The 18,310-nt window shown below is 47.3% G+C and overlaps 1 protein-coding gene across 5 annotated transcripts in view; it reads left to right on the plus strand.

Moving 5' to 3' along the window:
* LOC106750139 (segmentation protein cap'n'collar) overlaps window positions 1-18,310 on the plus strand; it is a 119,948-nt gene that overhangs the window by 56,119 nt on the left and 45,519 nt on the right. For all 5 annotated transcript variants that reach the window (XM_014630251.1, XM_014630250.1, XM_014630249.1 and 2 more), the window contains exons 4-5: window positions 13,342-13,658; window positions 14,711-14,938. In XM_014630251.1, the coding sequence (XP_014485737.1) occupies window positions 13,342-13,658; window positions 14,711-14,938 (545 nt within the window). The remainder of the gene's footprint in view (window positions 1-13,341; window positions 13,659-14,710; window positions 14,939-18,310) is intronic.

Genomic DNA, 18,310 nt, shown 5'->3' on the forward strand with positions numbered 1-18,310 from the left:
CTAACTAACTAATTAGACTTCGAATTCCATCTTTGAGAAACCGACGGTCGCTCGTCACGCAGCGCAAGTGCGAAATGATAATGCTCGAAATTATCCCCGGCGCGTAGCCTCGCCGGCGGCGGCGGACGGGCATTATCTGTAATGAAGGCTGACATTGATAAATATAATTATAATAACGTATTATGTCTCGTATGTGCTCGCACGCAAACCGAGCAGCGGCTCGAATACCAATCGCAGACGCGCGTCACAATTATATCTGTCCATACCGGCGAGCCGGCTCGAATGGTCGGTTCCTTCGTTCGAGCGCTTTAATTAATCCCTTCGTTAATCTCACATTAATAAAATGGAATATAACGTCACTGTAAAGCGTCCCGTTTTAAAGCCGCGTCGACGTGCCCGACAAAAGGTCCGGATTCCTTCCCGACGAGCACGAGAGTGGCTTCCATCGCGCGCGCCTCCGCCACCGCCGTCTTTCGTGCGTACCGTCAAAACGTTTCAATCCTATCGGCGGATTAAAACATTAACATAAAACTCGTATTAGAGCCGAGAGATGCACAGAATGTCGAGGATGACGACAGTCGCCGGTAACGATGAAAAATTAAGTTTCTGGCACCTCCTTCCTCGGGCTTTTCGAGCTTCTCGCCGCCGCACAATAGAGCTTGTCTACAGTCTGTAGGAGTCGTTACCTGGTTGAGATCGCCTCTACGATTCCTGTGCCTCTAGGTTTTTTTTCTTCTTCTTCTTTTTTTTTGCAAATCATGCTAGTTCCATAAGCGAGCGAGCGTGTAGCCTCGCTCGAGAACGCTCGTCGTCGGAACCTCACCGAATTCGGCTTTCGATTTTTGCTACCGGATAACAACACAATACGACCTCTCGTCGGAGAAACTTTTTCCTCCATCTTCCTCGCGTCATTCACCGATCTCGGTAACGATGTTTTCCGCGTCTCTCTATTGTTACCTTGAAAGAGTCACCAAATTCGAGAGGAACGTCGGGAGAGATCGCACGAGGTATAACGGCTTTCGAGGCGCGTACGGCCGCGTATAATTTCTATAAAACGTTTCTATCGTCGCCGGGACGGACGCGCGCTGGAATTTAAAGTATTGCCCGACCGAGCCGGATAAAACACGTACTCGAGCGCGGAAAAGAATGCAAAGCCAAACATTAAATAAACAATAGACCGGCGCTGCCGGGACAGTAAGACGAGGTTCTCCCGGTGGAATCGTGTTGATTTAGGATAGATATGTATCAGACTGCGTGGGTTAAGGTCAGCCTGTCACCTCAAGTACCATTAGCCCTTTCTAGACACTCTCTCCGCTCTACCTCCAACCTGTCATTAATGCATCAAGGCGCTTCTTTTCCTTTTTCGTCGGGACGATCTTCCATGAGAAATTCTCGCGAGCAATAAAATCAACCGTGCTATTTCGTTGCCGATCGGACACCTCTCGGACGAGAAGCGATAATAAGCGCGCGCACGGCCGCTCGTAGATATCTACTTAGGAGGCGCGCTCGCACTTCCCTCGCGCGATTTTAATCGCGCGAGATTCGTTACAATTGGTCGTTAGCTGCAATTAGCATTCATTATTCCCGAGAAATTCGCGAGGAAAGATGGTAGTCGGGGAAAGAAATCGGCGGCGCCGTTTCACCCTCCCGTCGTCTCTCGTCGTCGCCGCTTGAAAAACAGCCGGTTACGTGCGTGAAGGAGAGCGAGAAACGGAAGGATGCGGAAAGCGAAGACGGCGGAAGAGGTCGTTAACGTATCCCCGATGTAGATAACGTTCGCGGGGTTCAAACCGAATTCAAGTAATACCGCGTCGTAGCGCGCGTCGAGGTGAAGTTTCACACGGAAACTGCGCGTGACTCTCTCGATAAACTTCTCCCCCGCGTAGATCCACGAGAGGGAGAGAGAGACGAAAGTTCTCTCTCACCTGCGAGAGGGGGAGTGATAATAGTTTAGAGATTGACCGCTTTAAAATCTGTTCCGTCATGTGGGTTACTGTGTCCCGGCGGAAGAATTTGTGCATCAGCACAACTTGCAACAAGGAACTTTGGAAGCCGTAGTCGCCGGGGCGCCTTGCAAATCGGCGCGCGCCAGCCCGGTGTATTAGCTCTGAGAAAGTCGAAACCGCCGGTCTTTACTTTTGACAGATCGACGAGAGCACGTCCGATCGCCGCGCTTTTTGCGCGGAAACACTCGCGCTATCGCACGTACGCTCTCATCCGAGGCACGAGGAAGCACTCGAGTCGACAACGCGCCGGGACGAGTCTCGTCCGAAACACGCGTAAGGCACTCCGGTAGACGCGGTAAAAAACTTAACTGCGCGCGGAACGACACTCCGGACGTAAAGTCGCGAGATAACATCTGTCCCGCGGAGGAACTCTCGCGCACTTTCGGGATGCTCGACATAAATCGCGGCTTTTATTGGACAAGCGACGCGCCACGATAAAATATTCGTCGCGAGTTACGGTAACTCGCGTGTCTACCGCGGCGCGAAGGTCCGGCCGGCCGAAGGGAGGCACCGTCGCTTCGTGTCTGCCCGGCCGAGCGACGCCTCCAATATGACGGCGGGTCAAGCCGGAAGGAGATACGTAACGGGAGACGAAGTTTTCGGAAGTCGAAATGAGAAAAATGCACCTTCTAAGCATGACTCGACTACCGGCGCTCTCTCTCTCTCTCTCTCTCTCTCTCGTGGTGGTGGTGGTGGACGCGTGGCCATCGAAAAGTGCAAGCTAGACACGAAGAGAGAACGTCATACTATGAGGTGGCAACAATGCTCATTGACGGGCACACCGAGCAGATCGAGAATGACTCGTGCGTACGAGGTGTTAGCGAGGTTTCTGACCTCGTTTTCAGAATTCCCCGCCTCGTCAGTATCGCCGCCTCGTCCCGATTACCTGCCTCTCCCTGACGTCCCGGCGGAACGGGAAAATTCGGATTTCGCGCTCCCGGTGCGACACGCTAAATCTTCTCGGACAAGTCCGCCTTACCATTTTAATTCGACTCGATTTAATTCGATGATTGCGCGGCGCGCGTCACAGTTGAAGTATCAAGTGTGACTTTCTATCGTCGCGCCGCGCGCCACCAGCGATTTACTTCTTCTTACGTATAATCATCGATTACGCTCTCTCCCACTCTCTCGTCGGATTTTTCTCCCTCGGAATGAAAGAAATATTTCAGATCCGCGAATACAACCGAATGAGAGAAAGAGAGAGAGAGAGAGAGCAATTGCGTTTAATTGGAATGTCGAACGTGACGCGCGCGGACGTTGTTGCCCGATTAGAAATTGTCATCAGGTATACCTGGCGTTGCACAGGTAATCCTTATCGAATTAATACTACTAACTTATTAAACCTAATCGTGTATTACTAAAAATTGAATAAGGTACATATTAGGACCTTAGCGTATCGTCCCAATGTGTTATTTCATCAAGTTTTACTGATCAGTTCCTTTTCGGGATCTTATTCGCTTTACTTATTGTAACTTGCAATTATCAGCTTCTAATATCGACCTTCTGTAGCAAATCTAGTAGATTTGAGTAATAAGCTTTATTTTTATCATTTCCTCTATAAGGATATTGATTTTTGCATTATTAAGATACTAAAGTCGAAGATCGTCCAATTCTAGCCATATTTGTGCTTCGACTTATATTTTGTGGATCTTTTTTTTAGCATCCCCTATTCTTTATAGATTCCAATCTAATCATAATTCTTCGCATTATCCGAAATAAAATGTGACAGAGATTCGATACTATAACCCGATGAGGACATTGTAATGTCCTGATTACCACGCAGGATCACATGACTTTTTATGACCCGATAGTACAACCTTAGATGGATCCGGCAACCAGTTAAGGTCGACTCGAGTTGGACCGAAGGATAAATCCCTAGTCGGGTGCGCGATTTTACTTGAGAGACACGAATTGATCGATCGCGGCCGCATTAATCGCTGTTTGGCGTAGATTTTTCGTGTTTACCGGCGCAATTACCGAGGCGTGTCACGACGCATTCACGAATCCGCGCGCTGTTTGCACGAAAAGAGAGGTGTGACATCGTTTTTGCGAGCGTATTCGATTACCCGGCGCGGTTGTCCGTTGTCTGGGCGATGACCGACGCTTTTTCAGCCGCCATTATTCCCTTAATTACGTTACCCCCGGCGTGAATTTCGGTGTCCGAGTCCGTTTCACAACCCGCCGCGATGCAATTCACGGGCGCATTGTCAGTCAGAGTGGCTATCGGTGTCCGAAAACTCGCGCTGACTTATCGCAGCCGTGAAAACGCGTGGGACGCGAAATCCATCCCCACTTCGTCATCATACACTCCCCTTTCTCCTCTCGCGCGGGGAGGGCGCGCAGAGAGGAAAATCGCGGAGGAAATCGAAGATTTCACAGCCGATCCCGAGTTACGTATCACGCTCCCCGTCGAAATGTATAACTTATTATTACCAACTTACAGCCCGGCGCACCGCTCGCGCGTTAATCGCCCACCGAGGAATGATACTTAAAAGTGATCGCGCGCAATTTTAACCGGCGCGCCGGGAACGATGGAGAATTCATCGCTTCGCGCGTCACGTTGCACCGAGTGTTACGAGGTAATCGCCGAGTCAGATGCACACACACCCGAAGGTGAACTCGCGGTGAAACGGGGCGCTCTCGGGCCGCCGGCTTCCCCGCGACATGTTACTTTTGAGCGCGCCGTTGAATGTACGGCGGACTCGGTGCATCCTCGCGGGCCTTTGAAGCGCGGAGACACCGAAGGAAAACGTCAAAGAAGAGAGAGAGAGAGAGAGCGTGTTGGTGTCAGCCGGCGTTCCGGAACGAGTTCCGGAATATCGGAAAGCACAAGTTCATGCGGCCGCTATTATTTACCCGGCCTGCATAAAGTGTCTTAGGCCGCGCGTTCCTCGGGACAGTCGCGCAGGATCGAGCGTGTGTATATATATGTTGTTACGTTACAGTTTCGCCGATGATCCCCATAGTTCGTCTGGCGACCAGCCCCCGCTGATGGCAGATACAGTGATTTGCACTTATTGTGGTTAATAAATCAGCGGCGCTATTTTAGTTTGCCATTAGGTGTCGATATTCTTCGGCACACACACACACACACACACACGTCGGCGATGACGCGACGACGGAGCGACGCTCCGTCGCGCACGGTAAATTGAAACAGCGTCGATCGCTTTTCAGCGCGGCTCGACTTGCGAAATTACCCCGTAGAAAAGCTCAGTGCGGATCCCGATTGTCGCCGGGAGAAAGAGATCTTCACGACGACAGAAACTGCGCTCCTGGCTCGGTCGTGATAAATATTGCGCATCGATGACGCGTCGTCGATTCCGAATTCATTTTAGATCCCGTACGGAAGAAAGAGGTAGCTTCCATAGCTAAAGACTATCTCTTGCAGGTAAAAAAGTTTTGTCGATTTAATTCTTTTTATCCCTGTGTGTGATATTTCTCACTTTCCTCGAGTGATTCATGAATAATTATTTAATTACGACGCCGTGTGTCTTCATATTATCTCACCGCTGAACACTTGATTCGTATCATTAAAGACTTTCGTGGTCGCAAAATCTACGTGTGCATCGGCGGAAGAGAGATAGAGAGAGAGAGAGAGGGAGGGACAGAGAACTGCGCCCATTGTCGAATAGCGCTGCGAGCGTAATGCGCATAATGAGTACACTGACCGTATCGGTAGCAATTATGAAATTATTTCAATGCGCGCCGGCGGGTCTCGAAACGCGTCCGAATGAGAGTGACGACACAGGAATAAAGGGTATCAATGAGGCAGGTATTTGACAGGATTTAGATAGCATCTTAACAGCGGTGGTTTACAAGCTTTATCATCCGACGGTTTTAACCTACTGACTGGCTCTTAGAACGGCTAGTCACCGCGAGGACTAAATAGGCATGTTTATACGAACGCACAAAAACAATGCCGATGCTAAAATTATGCCAGCAACGAGACTTCTCCACTCGACATTTATAGCTTTTCTATCTTGTTTTTTTTTTCTTTTCGCGATTCTTGTGCAGTTTTACTCCTTTTGCTTTGTATCTGTCGTAAACTATCGTATGTGCATTAATGTGTAAATTATAAAACTGCAAGTTCATGACAATTATTATTTCTTACAGTAAAAACACAGTATTGTATATATATAGTACAGTAAAAAATTTTGTATTAAAAACAGTCTGAAATTTTGCGTTATTTTAATACTTAATATAGGGTTTAACATTATATTTGCATACTTTTTAATACGTGTGTGTAAATTCATCATAGAAAGAAGCCAGAAACAATTTTTCCCTACGCTTTTATGCTAGAAACAATTTTGCAAATTGTATTTTTAACTTTTTTTCATAATAAATCAAATATGAACATGCTAGACAAACACACGCACACACATCGCGATAAACTTTCCTCTTGCGCAAACGTACCATGATTTTCTTAACACATTATTATATATTTTTGCATAGTTTAACATTACACATTTTTTACAGTTAAAACTCCACCGAATTAAAATTATATTTTTAAATAAAATCAACTTGATATATATATATATATATACATATAGATTAATCGAGGGATAAAATTGCACAGAATCATTTAATTGTCAACATTAGTTAACCGCTGACGGTCACAAACTCAGCCTTCGCTCCCGTTGATTTTCCTCAGCTCAAGTGTCAACACGAGCGCGGCCTCTCTCGTCGTGAAATTTCCGCGTGGAAGCCTGTGAAACCGCGGCAATTTTTCCGCGGAAGAAAGGAAGATACGCCGTAAGACGTTCCCCGCGAGTGATATTACGGGCAAACGCCATTGGAGCGACGCGTACCGTCCGGGTATGAGAGGGAGGGTTGTTAAATCGGGGGATGACTCGGGGCTATGCCAAGGCAAGATGCACCCCTGACTAAGCCCGCGGCACAGCAACGTCGAGCGGATCAAGCCCGGGTATACGCTCCCGGGTCGCAGTGGGGAGCCGGAGAATGGCATTATGGGTAGAGACCTTCCCTTCCTTCCCACCTCGCCGCCGCGCCGCGCATTGTCTGGCAGCCATATTGGAGTAACAGCCAACCCCGTCGTGATTGGTCCGTTTTTTAACGGAGAACCCGTGGCTTGGCACAATACTCGACCAGCCCGTGGTTAGGCAATGCCCGGCTACGCGATAGTCTATCAGTCGACTCCATGCTGCGCCCGCTTCGAACTCGACTACGCCGGTGCCCCGGGTATTATGACTCTCCTCAAGATCGGATCGTATAACGCAGAGGCGATCCACGCCACGGCGCCGCGATAAAGGGACTATCCACTTTCGCCACGGTTCTCTCCCCCGAGGCTGCGCGCTCCTCAGTTTCTCGCCGAGTTTTCTCCTCCGTGCTCCGGAAGTACTCGTTATTGACGAAAACGACGGCCACGATCATGATCTGAGATCATCCTCCGCGGTAAACCAAGGCGCCTAGCGTGCGAAGAACGAAGAATGCGCGCGACGAAGGATTAACCTAGTCCGAGGATTATCCCCCCACCGTATCCGGAGTCCTGGATACGACCTCAGGCCCGACGGACATCCTGTCACCTGTCGGCCGAGAGCTCCAGCTTTCTCCCTGTGAACGACGCTGCCGAAAATGCGGATCCGTCCACGATGTGTCCGAGTGCGAGAGCACGTACGTCGCTGATCGTCGAGCGCGTCGTCCGCCGCGAGATAGTTGTCAGTGACTGAAGGAAGTATCCGCCGCGGAAAGGCCTGTGTTTTTGCGTTTACTGTGGTTTACTGTGTGTAACCCACCGCGTGAGCCGCGATTTGGATTACGATCGCGCCTCTGGATTAGGACCCGGCGGACAAAGGTACGTGCGGCCGAGCGTCGGCCGATCCGTGGATTGCGTAACGCGAGCACGTGTGCTTACTTGAACGCACGATTCGCCGCGACCTGACAACGCGACGCGTCATCGACGACGCTCGCGTTTCACGATCCTCCTTGAACTTGATAACCCACCCGTCTCTTTGCATCACACTTGCCTAGCTCCGCTCTTTGCACGGATTAATCGCTCTCCTGCGAGGCGGGATAATTGCAACTTGCGAATATTCCGAGTATCTACGCTCGCAATCGCCGCCGGATCGCGATATCGAAGTATCGGGGAAGAGTATTCAGAATATTACCTTACCGATCGATCCGCTTCTGCGATCCGATCAAGCAAAACTGGCGACGTCACGTTCACAGCGATAGGAAAACCTCCGGCTTCTTCGCGAGCGAGGAACGAGAGAACGGCCACCGACACTGAATTATCGTTTTCCGTTAAGATTTACACGAGACACGTTGAATAATCGACGAACTGCCGCTGTTTAAATTAAGCACACCGAAGCCAGAAGCTTTTAAGAGACACGGGATACGATAAGCGTAAGACGCATCGGGGACGCACGTCAGCACCCGTCCGATTGACCGGCTCGCACACTCGTCCGATGAAACAAGACTCGACGAAACGGCCGTCGACAGTTTCGACGTCGATCAGCGGCAGGATTGATGGATCGCAATTACGATTTATCGCCGGCCGGCAGGTGACGGTACGCGCGTTTCTTCGCTTCCAAATGAGACGTCAAGCTCCGTTTCGAAGTTAGCGTCGGCCGGCCGTCACCCTTCGTCGAGGGGTGCGCGAATGAGATTTGCCGGGTTCATATATATATATATACGTGGACGTTTATCTGTCATCCCCGGGAATAGGACAATCGTGCCGGTGCATTCAGGCCCCGAGGATTCTTTCCCAACTTCGTGTCAGATGCGTCGTGAGCGAATAGAGAGAGAGAGAGAGAGAATGAGGTAGTGAGCGGACCGAACATCCGCGCGGCTCTCCGGGTCTTCCCGGTACGGAGGAGGACCGTCGACACCGAAAATTCTGTCGAGTAATGCAAGAATTATTATCCTACGCGGCGTGTCCGGGACGATGGGAAAGAAAAGGGGCGGAGGAGGGAAGAAAATGGTCGTTAAGCGTGCGCGCGAAATATGAGAAATGATCTGTCGACGTTCCGGTGGCCGGTGGAAAAAGCCGAACGCCGGGTTCAAAGACGCCGTGGAATTGAAAAAGCCGAAGGGCCACGCCATTAGATGCAGCGTGATCGGGCGAATTCCGCGCGCGACCGGCCGTCGGAGAAAATCCATCCCGACGGCGGAAGGCTTCCGCGAGAAGGCGCGGAGGGAAAGCCGCGGCTTCCTTATTTACTCTCGCGGCGATCGCGCGCCGGTGATTAGAACGTACGTGATCCGGTCGTGAACGAGCCTTGAACTCTCCTCGCGACCCAACGTCACTTGCGGGCAACCCACTCGTGTATCATGTACACGAGTCTTTGCGTTAATTGAAACGATCATCTCGATACGTCGTTGAGTTGAATTCGATCGGAAGCAACGCCCGTTCTCAGGGGAATAATTGTTTGCACCGCGAAATCGTGCGCGTTTTCTGACTTCAAGCGCCATGAAACTGAAATATAGTCAGCGAATGATAAAGTTGCGACTCTTTTCTTTCTCGATGAATTTCGCAACGCATCTCGTATGCAATGGGAAAATGCGTCTCCTGAGAATGATGAAGAAAGAAATCTTTCCATCGGACACAGGATGCGTTCCAAAGCTAAAAAAGAGAAAAAAGGGGTTGCGATCTTTCCGCCGCTGACCGTATAAAGTAACGACAAGCGATGAAATTTTATGAAGAACACCTGACATTTTCACTCCTTGTCCGTGCGATTTCGAATTATCAGTCTTACGTGTAATAAAGGATGTATAATTGAATAACCTATTTTCGTTTATTTATCGACTCCTTTCCGCAGAAAATATGACACCGACGCGACACAATGTTCCCAAGTGATCACTTGTCCCATGTTACTTAAATTTAGTATTCAGAAATAATGCTCTGAACGTGGTGTGGCCGTTCTGAACGAGATTTCTTTCGTTTGGCTAGAAAGCTCGATTTGTATTTTGAGTAAAATTGAACGAAGTGGAATCCATTGGAAATCATCAATCATTTCGAAATTGTCATTGTCTATGATCCCTTGTCAACGTCTGGCAATCTCGTCTTGACCTCTTTTACAAAAGATTTACCACCGCGGGAGGATCAGAAAACGCAACTTTTTGTCTGACCGTAAATTTGCCGGAGAAATTGTCGGAGATATTTGGAAAAAAATATTCACCGTCGAGATTCCCCCGGGAAACTTCTTTCGACTTTCGGCTCGGAGGCAGGAAGTGACGAGAAATTTCCGGCGGGAGACTTTGTTATCTTCAAGACGTGCGCGTGCAATAAATTCCCGTCCGTGACAAGAAGAGCGCCAGAGAGAAATTACATTATGTAAATTCTCATGCGAGCGTAAAGGGGGAAGCGGACGCGATAATAAAGGTCGCAAAAAATTACGCTGCGCCGGCTAAAAATTACTCTTGCACCAATTACGTGCGCGGTGTGCACACTTGGACGTGCACGCCGCCGCTGAAAGTAATTTCTCCTCGTAATTCCGCCGGGCTTTAAATAGGCTTTACGTCGTACGGAAAGGGGCTGCTCCGACTACCCTCAAATTACAGGCGGCCATTATCGCGCGGTCGGCCTCGCATTTGGGCCAGACAATGGCCGCCACCACTCGTTAATGTAATAGGCATCCGAAAGGCGCGATCTCCCTCCCTCCCCTCTCTCTTTTTCTTTCTTTCTCTCTCGTCTCCTTCGAAGCAGCACACCGGCATTCACGGGTAGAAGCCGCGCTGGACGAAAATCCTCCTCTTCTTCGGCCGACCTGTCCGTCGCCGTTTCGTCGGCGGGCGGACCTGCTCCGGCTTCCAGGCGCGCGCCCGGCCCCCGAGGAATTATTATTTTATGAGATTATTATCTCTAATAACATCGGCCGACCGCGGGGAGAAAAAGGAATAACGCTTTTGTGTTCGATGGAAATGTTCACACGTGGAAGTCGCTCACTCGATGTTATCGACGCTTTGTCGAAAGCCCAGGTAGAGAAATTCTAGAAATCCTTTTAGGACCGGCGGTCCGCTCAAGTGCGAAATATCAAACATTGCCGGGCAAATTAGCGCTGCAAATGTCAGAGTGAGTCGCGTAAAGTCACGCAAGTGACTCAGAGCGGAGTTTATCGTTGCTCGGCATCAACAAAATACCGCTCGACTTTTACGAATGCAGCAAACTTTCTTGAGAGAAATATATGATTATTGTATAAGAATTAATGCTTGAAAAATCGATTGTCGCGCATTGAATATTAAATCATTATTAAATTCGCTCGCATTTACAATATGTTTTTCAAATTTATCGCGTGATAATATGTGTAACTATAGCAATCGATAATGTTCGAATTAGATATCTGTGGCTTTTGAGAAATATTTCTATTATTTTAATAATTCGTGTTTCTTAACAGGGCAAAAACACAGGAAAATTCCACTTAGTTGACTCAAACAAAATTTGATTAAAATATATTCAAACAAATCTTTTGTTCCTTTGGTTGTGTGAACGAAAATTTGGTTCTTTGAACCAAAGGTTTAGTTCTCTGAAATCGAATCTTTTTCATTTTCGTCTCAGAGATCCTAAGCCTTTGGTTCAGAAAACCAAACTTTCGTTCTCACAACCAAAACATTTACCTGAATATATTTTAATGAAATTTTGTCCGAGTCAACTGAATGGGTTTTTCAGTCCGTAACACAACACGCGAAATTATTTTGCGCTCCAATTTACCGATTTGTATTCTTCAACGCCCAGTTCCTCCCGACGCGAAACTTTTATTTCCCGACCGTGAAAGTATTGCATGTCTGTTCCGAAGGCATAAAATATATTATACTCGTAGTTACTCGTTGCGTATTCTGGAAACCGTGAACGATTCGAACAGCCTCGTCCGTGTCATTTTTCACGTGTACGGAAGGGATGAAAGTAGGGAAGAGGCCGACGGAGTCGCGCGATTGGCCGAAGGGCGGGAACGTTCGAGGGTTGCTCGAGTAAGCAGGTGGATCTTCAACAACATTCCTTTGTCCTTCAATTCTTTTTGCTCCCATTGCAAATTTTCACGTGTCTGTCGCCGATTACCAGTTTACGAGCGTCGCTCTCCGGAGTCTGTGTGTATATATAGATCGTTTCCGAGTTGAGTTCCTTCCGCGGATAAGAAGCTACGAATTTATCTTCTCTTTTTTTCATACTATCGTATGTACAACAAAAAACTGCTCAAAATGTTCAATCGCTCTTGTCGAAGTATAATTAAATTGCGACCGCGAGAAAAACAAAGAGATTTCGGGTTCAACGGCAGTTTCGTCGCATCTTTCGGTTTCGAAGCTAAGAAGGTGTGTTGATAGAAATTGCAGAGATTCTGGCACAACTGAAAGGAATGTGGGAAATCATTCTCTCGCGCATTCAACTCGTTATTGTGTACGTCGACTTGTACGTGAGCGATGAATGCACACACGTCTGTGGTACGTCGCTTGGAAGGAAAATTCGCGGCAGAATATTTACGACAAAGTGCAACGTCCAAGTACACTGTAAAATGATTTGCTTTGCTACGAATGTTTCTTCCTGAAGACCGAGGCCGCACTACGTCGCAGACGAGAGGCAAATGCGTAGAGCCGGTGGCGTAGTCAAGGAAGGCGTTGTATCCCCAAGTGTAATGAGTCGCTAGGTGGCTCCTTCGGAATCGAAATTCAATTACTCCAGCTTGCATCCACATCGCAAAAAATGGTTAGGACATAAGTTGATTAAGTAATTAACCGTCGTGCTTTTAATGAAAATATCAGCACGAATCGCCGGGCCTTTAATCACGATCGATGAACGGCGTTGGGTAAAATGCAAATACATAATAATCGATACCTAAGGCGAGTATATGATAACGCAGCGGTTCGTCATTAATCAACGCTCATCATTGCGAGAACACGTGTCCATTAATTGTCACCGACGCAGAAACGATGCGAATACACGCGACGGACGTGAGGAAAAACGTGAATTCCTCCTAGCGATCATTTCGTACATCGTGGAACACGTGTGTAAGGATATCTACGTGCGGTGATAGTTGTGGGTGACGTGTCGGAACAAAATTGCACAATAGGACGGATGAGAAACATTCCTGAATGTACTGTACAATCAGCCGACTAATTAAATATTCCCGAGTGATCTCTGCGTGAACCTTTACGGCTTGCACGCGAACTTGTTTACGCTCGCTTATGTTTCATCACCTACCGCACGAAGCGCCGAAGTGCTTCTCGCGAGGAATTTCGAACGTGTCCCGTCGGGAAACGCGCTCTTCCTTTTCGTCGCTTTTCTTTCTTTCTCTCTTTCCTCTCTCGGCGATCCGTTAAAAACTAAGTCTATACCGGCGAGGGACCTGTCGAGAAACATTTGGCGAACGTCTATGCACTTTTACAGGCGAATACATCCTCAGCTCCGGCGGTCAGAACGGAAGTGGAAGTAGCATCGGCGAGGACAGCCCACTTCTCAACGAAGCGTCGTTGGGTTTGGACAATCATCCGTTGACCGGCTTGACTAATGATTCGCTGGTGCTAAACGACACTTTAGGACTCGAGCATGATTTTACCTCGGAGCTTCTCGGAGGTAGTCTCTTAGAAAGCGCCGGCGTAGAGGGTCTCCTCAGCAACGATACGCTGGGCTTGCCCGACGAATTTAATCTCGAGGAGGCGCTCCAGCTCGTCGGCCTCGATGAGGCTCAACCAGAGACTTGCGAGGTATTTTATTGCACACGAGCGATTGCATTTCGAAAGTTTCAGAGAAATGTGAATAACGCGCGTCCGTCTTCCTCCCCTCGCGCTCTCGTGAAACGCTCCGTGGGATGCTCTCCGACGACCGATGATCGGTCCGGAAGTTCCCGTACGGATTTCCGTTTCACCGATGGCGGCGAGAACTTTCGCGGCGTTACTTATTGTTGTGTGGTCGGCCAAAGTTATTCGCCGTTTACGCACACAGAAAAATATATACTGCACTCAAGTAAATATTACACGGAAACGAAGAATCAGCTGTTTACATTATGTAAGTGAAATTCTGTTTCCAGATTTAATTTTTATCTGCGGCAGCTAATCCTTTTTTTCCGAGTACTTGTTTCAGGTATTTCATGAATTTATATATCCGCAAATGTACCATATATAAGTTCATAAGCGTCAAATTTATTCAAAGTATTATCTGAATTCGAATAAATTCAGTACTTCGAGAATCAAGAATATTAAATTAAAACAAACTTCGGCTTGTGTTTTTCCAAATTAACTTAATTTCCCTTCGATAAAGCTTATGATATTTTTGAAAAGAGAATAAATTCTTCTCTCGAGTGCATGACAATTGAGACTTCTAAAATTTGTGGTATAAGAGTATTTTTAATGATATATTTTAAGAGCATTTTACATCAGGAAAATAATTCCTTATTGAGGACGTTACTTACGTAAAAGAAGGAAAGTAAATTGAGTAATCGCTTTTCTCAGCAGTGGAATGATATTTCTCTGTGCAGGCGTGTGAAACCGGCGATCGCGTTCTGCTCGGTTGCCGCGCAGCGATGCGCCAGCGGTTGTTGAAATTACTTTTAGTTACATATCGATAATAACGATGCATAATCGTCCATTAACATAACTCGATACGGCACGAATCTGTCCTCGGCGAGGAAACATGTTAATACGTTGAACACAGCGCGCTGGAATATTTTTATCTCGCGTGATCGCGGAGCGTCTCGACCTTGGCGCTGCGGTGCGATGATGCACGTCGCCGATATCATTACATAAAGATTGATTATTAGGAGACGAAACCGGAAGTGAAGAAGAAGAAGAAGAAGGAAGAGGAGGAGGAGGAGGAGGAGGAGGGCAACGCCGAGGACTCAGCGAGTGCAGAGGGCGGCGCGGCCATCACCGCGTCGGATAACGCCGAGGTCGCGAAGTCATCCAGCTGCGAGGATCCCGAGACCGGCGACATGATTCACACACCGCAGTTTCATCATCCCCATCATCCGCACCACCGCTCCTTCCAGGTACGTCCTGATTTCATTGCCTGCGGATTACTGTACACGCATGCCGCTACTTCTCGTTACTGTGCGCGCGCAGTGTCATCTATGGTACTGACATTGTAATGATTTACGTACAGAGTACACAGGCGCCGTGTGTGCGCGCGTGTGTGCGTATATATTAAATACATTTGTCGTCTGGATAAATGATAAGTGCCGCACAGGAGATTGTCATCCTTTCAATAGCATTTCGACGCCGCCCGCACGCCTCGACGTCCCTTCTCTTTTTTTTTTTTTTCCTTCAATTCCAACTTCGAGTCGAACATGCTCTCGTGCGCGGTTATCGGAAAAATTATCTGACTCTCGATAACGCGATCCAGCTAAATTGACTCCCTCCGCCGTATCTCGAACGGCCGTTCGCGATGTACGCGGCTGCAGTTTCGAAAGGGGGATAAAGAGAGAGAAAAAGAGACCCTGCGAGCCGCCAAGGAGAGCATTCGCGATTTTTCGACATTCCCGTTAATGAGAGCTTCGGAATGGCGCGTTGATACCGCGAAGGGCAGCGGTTGATATACGAAGTAGGAAACAAACGTCCGAGGCGAGATAAGAACGGCGCGCGAAAGCCGCGCGGTTAGAACGGCGTTTACGGTCCATAAACGGGACACTCTTTATTTACAGCGTCGACCGCGAAAATGCCGATGCCGGCTTTATACCTACGGCTGCCCCTGCCCTCCCTCCCCCTTCGGGCCCGACAATTACATCGTAATCGCGTTTTAATGTGACGATCACGGTGGACGCGCGCAGGAGCGCGTCGGTAAAAATGGACCGACTCCGGATTCGCGCTTCTCACCCGCGTGATATCTCGTTTCCAACTTCGGTCTCTCCTTTCCGTTTTACACACAGAGAGAAAGATTTACTCGAAACTAATCGAATTTCTTGAATCGAAAGAAATTCGTTTCTTTGAGCAAATCCGGGGTTGCCGCAGACCTGGAAAACACGGGGGAAGTCACGGATATTTAAAATGTCGGGAAAGACCCGGGGAAATCAGGGGGAAGGATATAAAAAACTTGGAATTTTGAACTTGGAATTTTGAATCACAATTCCTTGGCTCTCAACTGTATTCTTTTTTCCGATATTCGTTTATTTTCCGTTGGCCTAAACTTGCATTTCAGTTCATAACTTTTTTTTTCCAGCTTTCTAGTCAATCTCTGTTTTCTCAATTTTATTCTCGTCACCCGTGTTTCATCGTAATGTCTCAGTTTGTGATTTAATTACGCGACGTTGCACGTATAATATGCGTATTATAGCAGCCGGCGACAAGATACACGAAGCTAACCGATACAGAGTATCTTTATGTACGTTTCGCACAGTTTTACGATGACGATTCGACCGCGCATCAGTCGAATCCCTTACATGGGCACGCTGACCCTTACACGGGGTTTCACTATCTAGCAATCTAAACGCGGCAGTCGCGGATGACTATTACCGCTCGTGGTTTTAAGAGGCTGCTACAACTACCGACTCGGGTCACAGTCGGTGTTCGGCGGCAGATTTGCGATTTTTCTCGCGTAGTTCGCGCGGAGAGGCCGGCTCGCTGATTGTAATTGCCGCTTGTTGGATTTGCTTTGTGCTTGCGCAGCTTAACCGCCGCCGATTCCGCCGGGATAGTTCGTTCGCTGATTTACACCTTTGACATCGCGCGGTTGCGGTACACACGCGTGCGTTATTCGCGAACTTTGACTAGCGATGGAAAGTCGTTCGTCGGAGATTCCGAACGACGATGAGTCGCAAGCCGAATATTATTTCGCGGAGTTTCTGCACCGATAGAAAATTATATAGTCAGTTCGTTTCGGCGCCGAACACATTTTATAGTGGTAGCAATGTGCACGTGAGGTTATTATCACTGACAGTAGTAATACTTATCGGAAAATCGAGTTTCCTAACTAACGGGAAAAAGGAATAAGGAAGAAATGTCCGTATAATGCAACGGAAATTTATCTCATTTTTTTGTCTCTGTACGCAATTTTTAGTTCTCACAGCTACAAAACTAGGCATAGAAACAAAATAATTAGCTAAATTAACTAAATTTCAGTTATATCATATAGACAAATTTTTACCTGTTGGAGCGAATTCTTTTTTCCGCGTATTTTTCCGGTTAAAGTGTATGTTGGGCGCCGAAACTAACTGAATAATTTTCTATCAGTGTGCGCGAAATTCTCTTTATAAAATTCTCTACTTTCCCCTCAAAGTTCTCTTCGCCCGTCCTCGTTTCTCAGCCTCGTCATTATTTTCAGCGTCTCCGAACGTGAGGGACACTATTCGCGCGTTTTTTGAGATTAAGCCCGCTCTCACCTGCTCGTTATAGCTTTACAGCGTTATAGAATTTTATGGCACACGCGGGGAACAAGTCCCGGCACCAAAGAGATCGCGCCTATTAGAAAGCGCGTTCTCTTAGTGTCTCGCGAATCACCCGTTTCGTCTCCACGAGCGTTTTATAAAGTGTAAATCAAATTTTATCAGGCGGTAACTCGGCGGCCTCGCGTGTATGCTGTGATGCGAACAGCAGCATTCGGTTATAGGCGACGGATACGACGATCGTCGTGATCCTCTCTCCGAGAACATTTTTCTCACGTGGGTGTGATATGAAATCGTAAAAATCACACCGCGTGTACGCGCAGCAAAAAACATTTTGTACTTGTGTTAAAATCGGTTCTTGTTAAAATTTTTGTGTTAATTTTTAACATATCCACATGCCATTGCGTTAATTTAACGTATTGTGCCTGTGTTATGTCAACATTTTGCGATATCTCAAAATTTGGTGCCGATATTCAACATGTGTAAATGTTAAAACAACACGTTTTATACTTCAGTGCCGATTAACGTATTAATTTTATGTTAATTTTTTACGTAATATTTGTCAGTTTTCAACATATTCACCTTCTGTTAACACAGAAAATTTTAACACACCGTTTGCGACATATGAATTGTGTTAAATTTAACATAAAATTTTTTTACTGTGTGCGATAATCATTTAAAAATTTTCAGAAGTAAGAGACTTTTCTTTGGTGCTTGTCTTAGATGGACCACTTTGTAGATATATATAAGAACAGGAAAGTTACTTCTTAATGTAAAATCCAGTGTGTTTAAATACTTCTCTCAATTGAATAGGAGAGAGAGAGAGAGAGAGAGAGCCTGAAATATCTTTAAATCCATCTTAACTCAAGATAGGACAAGAAAGTTAAATGAATCCACTGTTCGTCCTACTGTGCGCCGGACACGCACCGAATATTTGACAGATGCATGAAATTTCTCGTTGTATCAGCGAAAATAATCATCGTTCAAGTCAAACATGCAAGTGTGTTATTTTTAGATCCTTTAGTTTTTGCAACAAATGATATC

Source organism: Dinoponera quadriceps, unplaced genomic scaffold (assembly GCF_001313825.1).
Source record: "Dinoponera quadriceps isolate SergipeBrazil2010 unplaced genomic scaffold, ASM131382v1 scaffold4585, whole genome shotgun sequence".
Classification (NCBI taxonomy): Eukaryota; Metazoa; Arthropoda; class Insecta; order Hymenoptera; family Formicidae; genus Dinoponera; species Dinoponera quadriceps.